Genomic DNA, 13,510 nt, shown 5'->3' on the forward strand with positions numbered 1-13,510 from the left:
GCCACAGGAGTCGCTAGTGCGCGATGGGACAAGAACATCCCATCCGGCCAAACTCTCCCCTAACACAGACGACGCTGGGACAATTGTGCGCCGCCTCATGGGTCTCCCGGTCGAGGCCGGCTGCAACAGAGCCTGGACTCAAACCAGGATTTCTAGCAGCACAGCTAGCACTGCGATGCAGTGTCTTAGACCACTGAGCCAGTCAGAACGCCCCTGGTCGCCTAGTGATGGATGTTAGTCCCGCTTCAGAAGTGGCATTCCTTTACAGACAAGTAAAATGCCCGTTCGTATCTCCAGAGAAGTTTTTGTATCGGCATTTAAAAAGTTGTAGTGTACCCTACCCTAACAGACAAACATGCCATAGCTGAGGCGTTTAAGGGGCCACATCCCATTATGTCAGAAAAAAAATTAAGAGTACCCCGTGCTCGCAAGACCGTCTTCAAGATGCATCTGTATCCCAGAGACATTGGTGCAATGGATAGGCTAGGAAATTCTTGAGCCTTTCAGTCATGACCGTGGCTCTGCCTTGCTTGAGAGGCAGCTGTTCAGTAATCTCTGAGAGCCTATCCCTTCCAATGCTCCTTCCGTTTACTTAACGGAATTGTTCAAAAACATGAGCCATCTCACAAATCACATTAAAAGACAGAAAGGATTTTAAATATTAACTCATCTACAGAATTAATTGATATCATGACCATGTCATTGCCTAATGCTTTTATTTGAATTTAACTATAAGATTATTTTGTATCATGACAGGTAATCTGATGAGGATGTGTGTAACAGACAGGTGTCTGGATGAAGCAGGAAGACAATAGGCCACAGAGCCAGGCCTGAGGGCAGAGCTCCCTCACACTGCTTCTTCTCTGTTCTGGAAGGAGTAACCAGAGGGCTTTCTAAAAATCACACCCCCACAGTGCCCAGAAGACAGGCCTCTTTAGAGCACAATCTAAGACACAGGACTCAGAGGTTGGCTTTGCACTTGGTGTGAAATAGACAGCGGTATGTCATGTTGGGTACAATGTGATGGCACACTGGATCCAGCTACACACACCATCCATGCAACTTGCTCACAGGACCTTTGTTTTATGGAACAGAATCCTTTCTGTGACATTCAAGTAGCACTTGCAACACAGAACATGATAAATATGACAGACTTACAAAAAATGCATATTCATTCTCTATGCATCTTTCAATGCCTTCCATTTTTAGAAGTGTTTCAATTAATATTTTATCTTCCAGGAAATCTGAACTGCAACTTCACTCCTTCATCTAGTTCAAACAGTTTCTGTACACTTTGTTCTAACAGCCTGGTAAAGACAGGGGTACTTCAGCTGGCACTCTGTGTATTTCAACAGGGGTCTCTGGCCACCAGAAGGGATTCATCATCAACACCACCCTCGTTTACTGCTGGCTCCAGGAGGTCAACTCTCATACCCAGAAGCCGGAGTCCATCACAGCCTAGTGATCCCTCTTTTGGCCCAGGCCTGTCCCACAGCTCCATTCTCAGAAGCCCAGCTGAGGGTGCAGGAGGGGGCTGGGAAGGGATGAGTATTCCCTTGGAGAGGTCACTGGTGTTTTTGTGCTGCTGTGTCAAGGGTGACCAATAAATAAATCCAATATGTCCAACCCGAGGGGCCCTGGACATTGCGTATATCATTAAAACAGGACATTTGACAACTAATAAGTGTAAGTAAAGAGAGTGATTGCAATTCCAGACGTTCTCTCGGCACATCGATCCAGCCCTGTTGATAATCATTGTATTTTCTATTTAATTCGCAAGTCCTTGAAAATGAGAGAAAATGACTAAATATGAAGCTTTGGGGCATCTGCCGCCCGCTTCCACTGAAAAACTATGTAGTGACCTCTGTACAGTTCAGCCAACCATCTTCATTTTAATTAAAAATCTTTCATTCCAGCAAGAGTTATGGAACCAGCGTCTGGAAAATTGTTGGCAGTTGCATGAATGAAATACTGCACACCAAAATGAGCAGGACATAAATAAAGAAAGGCCAGCATAGTCTATCTAAACAAAAATCCCAGGACATTTCTCCAACGCCTGCTTGATTGCCCTCAAAAGCTGAATGAAAATGTGTGACAAAAGCAGGGCTGAATAGCCCATAATTGAAACATAGTGTAGTAAATGATAAGAGCATGTCCAGTAGAGTTGTCTTGTCTCATCCCGTTACAACAAAGAGCCATTATTACGCAGGGAACACCATGCTGATAATCCATAGTACATACATTGAAATCGTTTGGACCCATTAGCTAAGCCATTTCATACCCCACCAGCTACTACTAGTGTAAAGCATAGCCTACATTGCATGGTTTAAAGGCAGTCTGAAGAGGTTGTGTGATACTGGCTGTGGCCATAGTATTGTATTGGAAAGTTGCATGCCTTCATTGCCAATGCCTTGTTTATCATACTGTCAAACAGAGAAATGGGCATTAGTTGGAAAGCAAATGATTTAGAGTGGAAGGTGGTGGGATTAATGATCAGCCAGTGAGAACAGGATTGAATGAAGGAGCTGCTGGGGCCAAAGGTTTTGCATATAGCACCAACAGTTGTCAGCCTCACAAAGAGCAGCATGCTGAAAAGGAAATCTCATATTGCAGAGCAGGCTGAGAAACCCTCTTCCTTTAACGAGCAGCCTTCCCATGAAAAGTGCTCTGTGACAGAGCGGCCTATAGATATGGGGGTGATGTCACCCCTCAACTGACTCACTAGACCCTAACTGTTTACATTTCAGGTCCCCTTTATAATGTCACAAAGCCAGCGAGAGCCTAACATTATATGATTCAAACAATAATAATGAGCCTGTCATAAACAACAATAACTTTCATTTAATATCACAATATTATTATTTTGTTGGGATGATGGACAGATGGGGTATCTGATTATTTGAGGTAAGACTTCCGTTGAAAAGGATATACAGTGGGGCAAAAAAGTATTTAGTCAGCCACCAATTGTGCAAGTTCTCACACTTAAAAAGATGAGAGAGGCCTGTAATTTTCATCATAGGTACACTTCAACTATGACAGACAAAATGAGAAAACAAAATCCAGAAAATCACATTGTAGGATTTTTAATGAATTTATTTGCAAATTATGGTGGAAAATAAAGTATTTGGTCACCTACAAACAAGCAAGATTTCTGGCTCTCACAGACCTGTAACTTCTTCTTTAAGAGGCTTCTCTGTCCTCCACTCGTTACCTGTATTAATGGCACCTGTTTGAACTTGTTATCAGTCTAAAAGACACCTGTCCACAACCTCAAACAGTCACACTCCAAACTCCACTATGGCCAAGACCAAAGAGCTGTCAAAGGACACCAGAAACAACAAGGGGGGACCTAGTGAATGACCTGCAGAGAGCTGGGACCAAAGTAACAAAGCCTACCATCAGTAACACACTACGCCACCAGGGACTCAAATCCTGCAGTGCCAGACGTGTCCCCCTGCTTAAGCCAGTACATGTCCAGGCCCGTCTGAAGTTTGCTAGAGAGCATTTGGATGATCCAGAAGAAGATTGGGAGAATGTCATATGGTCAGATGAAACCAAAATAGAACTTTTAGGTAAAAACTCAACGCGTCGTGTTTGGAGGACAAAGAATGCTGAGTTGTATACAAAGAACACCATACCTACTGTGAAGCATGGGGGTGGAAACATCATGCTTTGGGGCTGTTTATCTGCAAAGGGACCAGGACGACTGATCCGTGTAAAGGAAAGAATGAATGGGGCCATGAATCGTGAGATTTTGAGTGAAAACCTCCTTCCATCAGCAAGGGCATTGAAGATGAAACGTGGCTGGGTCTTTCAGCATGACAATGATCCCAAACACACCGCTCGGTCAACGAAGGAGTGGCTTTGTAAGAAGCATTTCAAGGTCCTGGAGTGGCCTAGCCAGTCTCCAGATCTCAACCCCATAGAAAATATTTGGAGGGAGTTGAAAGTCTGTGTTGCCCAGCAACAGCCCCAAAACATCACTGCTCTAGAGGAGATCTGCATGGAGGAATGGGCCAAAATACCAGCAACAGTGTGAAAACCTTGTGAAGACTTACAGAAAATGTTTGACCTCTGTCATTGCCAACAAAGGGTATATAACAAAGTATTAAGATAAACTTTTGTTATTGACCAAATACTTATTTTCCACCATAATTTGCAAATAAATTAATAAAAAATCCTACAATGTGATTTTCTGGATTTTTTTTTTTCTCTTTTTGTCTGTCATAGTTGAAGTGTACCTATGATGAAAATTACAGGCCTCATCTTTTTAAGTGGGAGAACTTGCACAATTGGTGGCTGACTAAATACTTTTTTGCCCCACTGTATGCATCCCTTTTCATCTCAATATCATATCATATAAATCATATTAAAATTCTGGGTAACAATTAAGTACCTTAGTATGATTTTGATTGAAAATAATGGTCAAAAACATAAAAATAGATTCATAGCAAAGGGCAATTTCTCAAGTATTTTGCTAGGACTGTCTGGGAGTGGTCTGAGTGGGGAGGGGAAAACTGAAAACTAGCTGTTATTGGCAGAGGTTTGGAACTCTTTCTTATTGGTCTATTAACAAATTTACAGGTGAAAACTCCATCCCACCAAAACAGGCTGAAATTTCAGACGGTCTTTTCAAACAGCTCTTACATGAAAAGGGCATGATGAGAATGTTCACAATTTCACGGTATGGAGATTATTTATATATATATATTTTTTTTGTATTTATTTATTTTATTTTCTTTTACTGCACTGGGCCTTTAAGCGCTTGGGGGTACGCACCACTTCCTCATCGGAGAGCTCCCGTCCCTGGATGCTACTGCTGTCTCTCACAGCCTGCTGGTGCCTCTTGCCCTTGGTGTGGCTGTATAGGTGTACCTCCGTGGTGATCTACAAACACACAGGTCAGAGGTTACTGCTGAGGACAATGTAGGCAGAGACAGTCAACAAGGTCCCCACCCCCCATGGGAGGCCACTACAACTATACATTACAACTGGTTTTCAATAAGATCTTACAGAATGTTTCCTCTCCACCTCCACTCACAAACTGAATACATAGTGAGACCTAATATTTTAGTAGGTGTCAGGAACTTAAATGCAGTCTTCAGATCGTGATCCATATGTTGTGCATGTTAAACACAATACGCCTTTAGTGGAATGAATTGACAAGGTAAAGAAGAAAAGGTGGCAAGTGTGGCAGCGTAGTTTCTTCAACCAGCATGTTATATGTGTCACACAGACATGAGAGCATTGTTAAACTGAAGATGACTTCATGGCTGCATTTCATGATATTCTCCTTTCTGACAGCACAGCAGGACCATACTAAATACTGCAGTATGAAATTGTGGCTGACAGGTCCACTCAGGATGATCCAGCCTATATAACAACATTAATGTGATTGCCTTAGGATGGTCAATCACAAATCAAGCAGAATATTTTTTATCTTTCATCCCTCTACTCTGTGTCAATGATTACTCCTCACACCAACTGATTAACTAATGTCCCTTCTGTCATTCTTGCTCCTCACACACAGAGTGACCATCTACAGTGGCATGTTTTGAAAACGACACACTGAATAGCAAGGCTGGCAATTTGCCAGGGACCTCTCAACACGATATTATCATGATACTTCAGTGCCAATATGATATGTGATTCTCAAGATTCTATATGCATGTGACTTGATACTACGATTTGATGTTCCAAACATATTGCTGGTGCAGAGGTACAAGGGAGCCTTTGAAAAGTAATGTAAACAAAAATGCTGAAAACACTCAGTATTTAAAAAGAAGATGCAGAAGGGCAATTCCAAGGGTAACGAAATTATGCTGAGACTCAGATATTTTACTTTAAAATGTATACTGAACAAAAACCATTGATTTCAAAGTTTAACAAACCATACAACTCTATGCACTTTTAACAATTTCCACTGAAAATGTTACAAAAACAAATTTACAGGAAGAACTGTGCAGATACAAACTTTGGTAAAATAATAAAACTGGGAGAGATTTTACCGTAACTCTGTTACCAAACCTCGCATCTGCACAGTTTTCCAGTAAATGTTAATATTTTTTTATTTACTGTGTACAGTGAGTCATTATGCATAGTGTTGTACAGTTTGTTGAACTTTGAAGTCAATGTTTTGTGTTAATAATACATTTTAAAGTGAAAAATCCTATTGTCAGTGTAATTTCGTTACCGTAGAATTGCCCAGAACAAGCTATTGGATGAAAAATACCGGAGTTTTGGCGCAGGTACAGCTGACAAGCACCAGCTAAAGCTATCTAGCTAAATCAATACTTGGAGTCAAAGTATCAATATAATATCGTGATATGTAACTGTGTCAATTTTTTCCCCAATCACTACTGAATAGCTGATACAGTACTAACACATTAAACTGTGGGCAAGATTGGATGATACACAGACAGAAGCATTGGAATAAGTGGTGTGAAGATGAAGAATTGACACAAACAGCGTGAGGTGAGGTTGATGTGGCTGTGTCGTTTTCCTCCCACTCATGGCTGGAATAAAGCCTATTACAGATGGCCTGTGTTTAATGTCATTAAATAGAGTGCCAGCTGCTGACCTATAGATGATCTCTGGTGTCAGATGCTGGCCAAGGTCATCTGACATTTTTTAACAAGATTCCCCACTCTACCACCCACACTGTTCTTTATCTGATGCTAGTTGGAGCTTCAAGGTGTCTCAACCTTGTAGCAGTGAGAGCCGGCCGGGTCCGTCACAGACAAATGTGCCTGCCAATGGATTTGTTGCCTGTCACTTGAAAATCATGCCCAGTCATAAATCTCTACTCCAGAGTTCATGTTTAATCAATGCAGTTAAATCCTAATTTAAATACATTCTCTCCCAAAATCCTCTGAATCACCTTCTCGTCAGCATTTTTATACATCCAGTCTGCCAAACAACAATAGATGGGACCTCCACAGACGCTCTACTGCCACAAAGCTGCTGCTGCTTTCCCCTTCAGTTTAGGTTAAGCATGTTAGCCAATCAACCTCACAAATTATTGCAAGAAATTAAGTTAATTAAGTAAAGGGTGAACTTCTCACTGGAGAGTGGATCAAGCCAATTTGAATGTATATGCTAAAATGGTTCTTTACTCAGTATGCCTGCATCTGTCTAATGCTACCAGAGGTCTGGTGACTAGTGTCACATCTAGTGTCAGAGGGAATATATGCCAAGGACAACTGGACAAAATATAAAATCAGCATCTGTCTAATGCTACCAGAGGTCTGGTGACTAGTGTCACATCTAGTGTCAGAGGGAATATATGCCAAGGACAACTGGACAAAATATAAAATCAGCATCTGTCTAATGCTACCAGAGGTCTGGTGACTAGTGTCACATCTAGTGTCAGAGGGAATATATGCCAAGGACAACTGGACAAAATATAAAATCAGCATCTACACTAAGAATAATACAAAGACATCTGGCTAAAAAACAGATCATTAAAAATCATTTCAAGAGTACATTTTATGAGTACATACCACAACATTGCACAAGGAGCACTGTTTCGTGCGCTCATATGGTGTCAGTTTAGGGGCATAGTCAGTGTTGGCATGTCTGCCACTGCTGAGTTCTGCTGCCTTCTCTTTCCTCTGCTCAATCTGCTCCATGTGCCTGCGACTGCTCTCATCGTGCTGGGAAGGAGAACAACCAAGAAGCCAACTAGAAATTGTAAACTTTTGTCTGGTCTGCAACTAGGAAATGTCAACATTAGTCTGGTCTTTAATGAAGGACAGGAGTGAGGTGCAGCAGCAACACTAACCTTCATCTGAATCTTCTTCTGCAGTTCCTCCATGGCCTCCTGTTGAGCAGCGCTGAGGGCAGCCAGACGCTCCTCTCGGTCTCTGTGGAGAGGACAACATACAGGAGCAGTGAGTACGTTTACATTCACACTAATAATTCAATATTAAGTGGATTATGGCAGTAGGCCGAGTATGGAATTAGTCATGTAAACACTCTGCTTATCTTAATCACTGTAACGTCAAAATCTGAGTAAGCAAAGGCCGATTTTCGGAGCAATTTTTCAAATGATTAGGACATGTAAACAGCTTAAGTCAGTATTCTAGCTGTGGATTTGATCTGTGCTTGTGCCAGCAAGGTAGCGCAAGCCTCCCCTTATGCACGAGTGAAGTGAGTTTGGGAAAAACTGAATGTATGTATTTTAGAAATAGTTTTCACATACAAACTTTATATGTCCGAATTTTCTGCATTTATCGAAAGTCCCATCAGGTAGCCCAATTTCAGGTGTCATGGAAACAGGATTATTAGTGAAATCGTTCTTCTTGCAAAGCATGTAAAAGTTTTAAACAAACGATTATATTAATCTGACTACAATAATTGTATTATTGTGTGCATGTAACCGTGCTCAGTGAGGAGAGCATCCTCCTTGACATCCGTATCAGACGGGTACTCCCAACTGTAAATCTATTATACATGAAGAACAATGAGGGCCACATTTGATAGTCCAAAAAAAGATGTGTGATTCCGACTGTGAGCCAGGTGGTACAGACCTGGCCCTCTCTCGTGCAGCGTCCTCCCTGGCCCTCTCCTTCTCCTGCTTCTGCTGCTCGATGCGCGCATCCTGCTCCTTCCTCCTCATCAGCAGCTCCTCCACACGCGCCTGTCTCTCTGCCTCCAGAGCACGCTTACGCTCCTGGGGAGACAGACGGGGACCATAGCCAGTCAGTGGGACTGTACACTGGGGTAAGCCAGAGAGGTCTGGGGGGGAAAAGGGGGAGCTGCTGTTCATTGTTACCTGTACAGCCTCGTCTCTGGCCTGCTTCTCCTCCTGTCTCCTGCCTCTCTCCTCCTGCAGCTCGTTGAGGCGCTGCTCGTACTCGTTCAGCTTAGCCAGCACGTCGTGCCTCTTGTTCTGTGCCTCCAGGGTGTTGATGAATGCTATCTCATTCACCTGTACAGAGTCACAAGGCCACCGGTCAACAAGTCGGAATCACTAAGCTACAAAAAAAATCTAAAAGTCTGCCTCTACTCTAGTTTGCCATTGCTTTTTAGTAGTCCTTTGTCTTTACTTTAAGAACATTCTCAGTGTCAAAAATGTATTATCACAAGGGAAATCTAATTAGAAAAATACTTCAACTCTTGGACATGTAGTTAGGTGTGCAGTGTTCCAGGGGTCAGTCCTGTACCTTGGCCTCCTCCTCCTGAGCCTTCTTTACTATGGCCTGGAGCTGCAGCTCCCGCTTGAACTCTGCATGGAGTAACTTCTCCTCCATCATCCTCCGCCGCTGGTCCAACAACTCCTCCTTCCATTTCCTGACCTCCTTCTCCTGTGAGGGAAAGACAGCTTGGGTCAGCTCATTTCACTCATGTACATTTCTCTAACCAAGGTAGACATTTTCATGGTGTCTTGCTTTCAAAGCATTTCCTGCTACCCGCTCTGGTCTCATGTCCACAGGGATTAATGTGAATATACACCACTTCATGTATTTATGTGGTTAATACTCAGGATTATTCAAGGGCTCACTCATCCCACGACGGCCTGAAGAACAAAAACAAACGTCATGAAAGATTGAGTTTGGGCTAAGTCTCTCCCAGACACATCTGTGGCCAGCTGGTTTGAGAGAGGCGGAGCTGGCCTCTGATATTTAGTGATTCTATCTGGCAGTGTGCTGACAGAAGCTCTCCTCGTGGCCAGTCTGGGGCTAGGCTGTGGTGTTTCCTGTTGGCTCTGCACTGCATGGCCACTCACCCTCTCCAGGAGCTTCTGCAGCTTGTGGGTCTTCTCATCCCGCAGTTTGTCTCGGAGCTGCTGGGCCTTCAGCTGTTTCTCCTCATGTTTCTTCTTAGACTCCGCAATGGTTCTGCCAACAAAGACAGAAAAAAACGACTTTCCTCTCCCCCAATTGTCTTACACACAGTAGCAGTGAACTTTGACATGAATCAAGATCTTTTCTCTGACAAACTTCAGCGTGACATGAGGGTGGGTGTATGTCTCACCTTTTACGAGACGGTGAGGACAGTTTCTCGTGCATGTGGATTCCATGGCCAGGGGGTCTAGAAGGCTCCTCCTCCACGATGTCCCCCCAGGAGGTGCTCTGACGCCAGGGCTCCCTCGCTGCAGAGAGAGGTGAGTCTAGACATTGACCACATCTGTGTCTTTAGCAAGAGCATCAACACATTTCATTATATGCACTGAACAAAAATATATAAAACTCAGATTTTACTGAGTTAAAGTTCATAAGGAAACCAGTCAATTTAAAGAAATTCATTAGGCCCTAATCTATGGATTTCACATGACTGGGAATACAGAATCTGTTGGCCACAGATTTTTTTTAATTAAAAAGTTGAGACGTGGATCAGAAAACCAGTCAGTATCTGGTGTTACCATAATTTGCATCATGCAGCGCGACACATCGCCTGAGGATAGAGTTGGTCAGGCTGCTGATTGTGACCTGTGAAATGTTGTCCCACTCATCTTCAATGTCTGTGCGAAGTTGCTGTCGTAAACGTCGATCCAGAGCATTCCAAATATGCTCAATGGGTGACATGCCTCAGGATCTTGTCATGGTATCTCTAGCAATTCAAATTGCCATTGATGAAATGCAATCGTGTTTGTTGTCTGTAGCTTATGCCTGCCTATACCATACTTAAGGGACCATGTAGCAGCTCCCTTATGATTGATGAGCATTTTCATAGGGCAAATGGACGGTCCCTTACTAGAGGACCTCGAGTGATATTAAAATAGTCCGACGGCCTCAGATCGCCCCCCAAGGCCTGGTCTTCCAGGAAGTCAAAAAATACAATGTCAAGGAGACTCGTTTTCGAAGATATACATTTATTTATTTTTGAAAATGTTCTGCTGTACCAGATAATTCCAGCAGATGGCAACTGACTGTATATTGCAAATGGACATTTCATAACCAATGGACATTGCTTTTTCTCGTAAATGAAACAGACTTCAAAGACAAAACTCGAGCACAGTGGGTGGCCAAATGTACGTTTAGCCCAGAAACATGATGGCATGCTCTTTCATGCACATTTTGTGGGATTGAAGGTTGAAAACGGTAATACAGCACTAATTTGACCGCTTCACGTCAAAGTACATGAACCAGCCATTTATCTATCGTAGTTTACGAGAAATCGTACAACGTCCATTTCATGATGCTTAAACAAATGTTTTTTTTTCTTTAAAAAGTTAGAGATCCAGTTGAGGCGTGTTAAGGTGTGTTTCGGAGCTCTACGTGATTTTCTGCACTCACACACACAACCAATATGGAGTGACAGTGTGGGGCTTAGACAGACAGAGCCTGCAATAGTTACCAGCGTTCGAACCATCAAAGAACCATCAGACCTAGAGCTCCGAAACGTATAAACCTGTTCTAGAGCTTAAGTTGGTAGTACACGGTGAGTTATGTGGCTCTAGAAGGTTCTCAGGTCGAGAAACAGCCTCGTCCATTTGCAATATCTTCAATTAATTTTTAACGTCGTGGAAATGACAACATTTAGAAAAGTCCCCAGAATAACAAGACTAGGTGCATTGAAACCGCCTCGTCCCATAGAGACGGATGTACTTGTCCTCTTGCTCAGTTGTGCATCGGGTCCTCTCACTCATCTTTCTATTCTGGTTAGAGCCAGTTTGCGCTGTTCTGTGAAGGGAGTAGTACACAGCGTTGTACTAGATCTTCAGTTTCTAGTCATTTACAACATTAACAATGTCTACACTATTTCTGATCAATATGTTGCTATTTTAATGGACCAAGAAATGTGCTTTTCTTTCAAAAACAAGGATATTTCTAAGTGACCGCAAACGTTTGAACGGTAGTGTAATACATTGCCAGTCTTAACATGTTATACAGCATATTGTCAGTGTGAACATGCTATTCTGCAAGATGACAGTGTCCATTGCCAATGTATATTCATAAGGACTACCCATTACGAAATTAACATGCTGAATCAACACCAATGAGAAATTCTAACTTGCTATGATCAGAACTTGACAAATAGACCTTCTAGGTTGATTTAGGGCTTAACATAGTGATATATTTCATTTGGTCAGTATATAGGCCATCTCGACATTATATATGCCATTTGCACATGGTTCACTGACTTTTGGGTTCGGAAGCCTACTTCCTATGATCATATATGGCAAATGGACAAAACATAGGCCTTATGAACAAACTTGCATAAGACAAATCTAGGTACATACGGTTCTTACATATGTATAATTGACAAATTTTAATTAAATAAAAAAACTGTCCAAAAACGCACTTTTTACGAGGTTAATTCCCCCCCCCCCCCCCCCCGTTTTTATTCAGATTGTGAAGATTTCACCCTTGAGACCTGACTTTGATCATTTCCCACATAGAATCCTATGGTGGAGCACGCTCGCCCCCTTCGGGATTTTTTGTTTATTACACCCGGCATTTGCTATGTTCCACTTGCAATATGTTTTTGACCAACTGCCACCCAATTGAGTGGTATTTGCGATTGTGTATATGTTTCGCCCAATGACAATAAGTAGCTATTAATTTTTGTCCATTTCACAGGGGTCTTCCCTTACATAACTCCATGTACTGCCAAATTCTCAAAAACGATGGAGGCGGCTTATTAACATTCAATTTTCTGGAAACAGCTCTGGGGGACATTTCTTCAGTCAGTATGGCAATTGCGCGCTCCCTCAAAACTTGAGACATCTGTGGCATTGTATTGTGACAAAACTGCACATTTTAGAGTGGCCTTTTAGTCCCCAGCACAAGATGCACCTGTGTAATGATAATGCTGTTTAATCAGCTTCTTGATATGCTACACCTGTCAGGTGGATAGATTATCTTGGCAAAGAAGAAATCCTCACAGAGATGCAAACAAATGTGTGCACCAAATTTGAGAAAAATAATATTGTTGTGCTTATGGAACATTTCTGGGATCTTATATTTCAGCTCATGAACTTTACATGTTGCCTTTATATTTTTGTACAGTATAGATTAATTACAACTAAACAGAAAAGAGATTTACCGTCATAATCGGCTAACATGTCACTCCAGTCCATGTTGAGTCCACCTCCACTGCCAATGCTGGCCTAGAAGAGAGAGAATCCGTTCATGTTCAGTGACAATCATTAGGATATTGCAAGGTGAGCAAAACTCAAGACCTGGGGAAAGAGATCCTACCACTTCACATTTTTAACCACCAAACTACTTTCATATGACCAAAGAAAAGCGTGAGTGTGTGAGGTATGTGACTTACAGAGAAGTCACTCTCATTGTCAGTCTCCAGGTCATTGTTCTCAGCCTGGATCTCTCTGGTCAGCTGTTCCTCTTCAGCGATGGCGCTGGCGATAGCCTCCTCGTTGGCCTTCTCCAGGCGGTCAGCCAGCTCCTCCTTCTTAGCCAGGACCTCTGCCATGGACTGGGGCTGGACACACAGCACACACACAGACTCACATACAGCTCCTTCCTCAGGTCATTCAGGTTTGACCAAGGCCACTGGCAGTCAGGGTCTATCTCGACGTCGCTAAAATGCAGGAATGTTG

At 42.6% G+C, this 13,510-nt stretch overlaps 1 protein-coding gene across 7 annotated transcripts in view; it reads right to left on the bottom strand.

Moving 5' to 3' along the window:
• scaper (S-phase cyclin A-associated protein in the ER) overlaps positions 1-13,510 on the bottom strand; it is a 116,052-nt gene that overhangs the window by 59,517 nt on the left and 43,025 nt on the right. For 4 of the 7 annotated variants that reach the window (XM_090206745.1, XM_021571178.3, XM_090206750.1 and 1 more), the window contains 10 exons: positions 13,225-13,392; positions 12,994-13,057; positions 9,979-10,096; positions 9,731-9,842; positions 9,168-9,308; positions 8,777-8,932; positions 8,532-8,674; positions 7,784-7,865; positions 7,503-7,655; positions 4,780-4,887 (listed from right to left, as the gene is read on the bottom strand). In XM_090206745.1, the coding sequence (XP_090062871.1) occupies positions 4,780-4,887; positions 7,503-7,655; positions 7,784-7,865; positions 8,532-8,674; positions 8,777-8,932; positions 9,168-9,308; positions 9,731-9,842; positions 9,979-10,096; positions 12,994-13,057; positions 13,225-13,392 (1,245 nt within the window). Of the gene's footprint in view, positions 1-4,779; positions 4,888-7,502; positions 7,656-7,783; positions 7,866-8,531; positions 8,675-8,776; positions 8,933-9,167; positions 9,309-9,730; positions 9,843-9,978; positions 10,115-12,993; positions 13,058-13,224; positions 13,393-13,510 lie in introns of all 7 variants that reach the window. The other 3 variants (XM_021571194.3, XM_021571170.3, XM_021571186.3) reach the window with 1 other exon arrangement.

Source organism: Oncorhynchus mykiss, chromosome 2 (assembly GCF_057628025.1).
Source record: "Oncorhynchus mykiss isolate SJ-2025 chromosome 2, ASM5762802v1, whole genome shotgun sequence".
In the NCBI taxonomy this organism is placed as follows: Eukaryota; Metazoa; Chordata; class Actinopteri; order Salmoniformes; family Salmonidae; genus Oncorhynchus; species Oncorhynchus mykiss.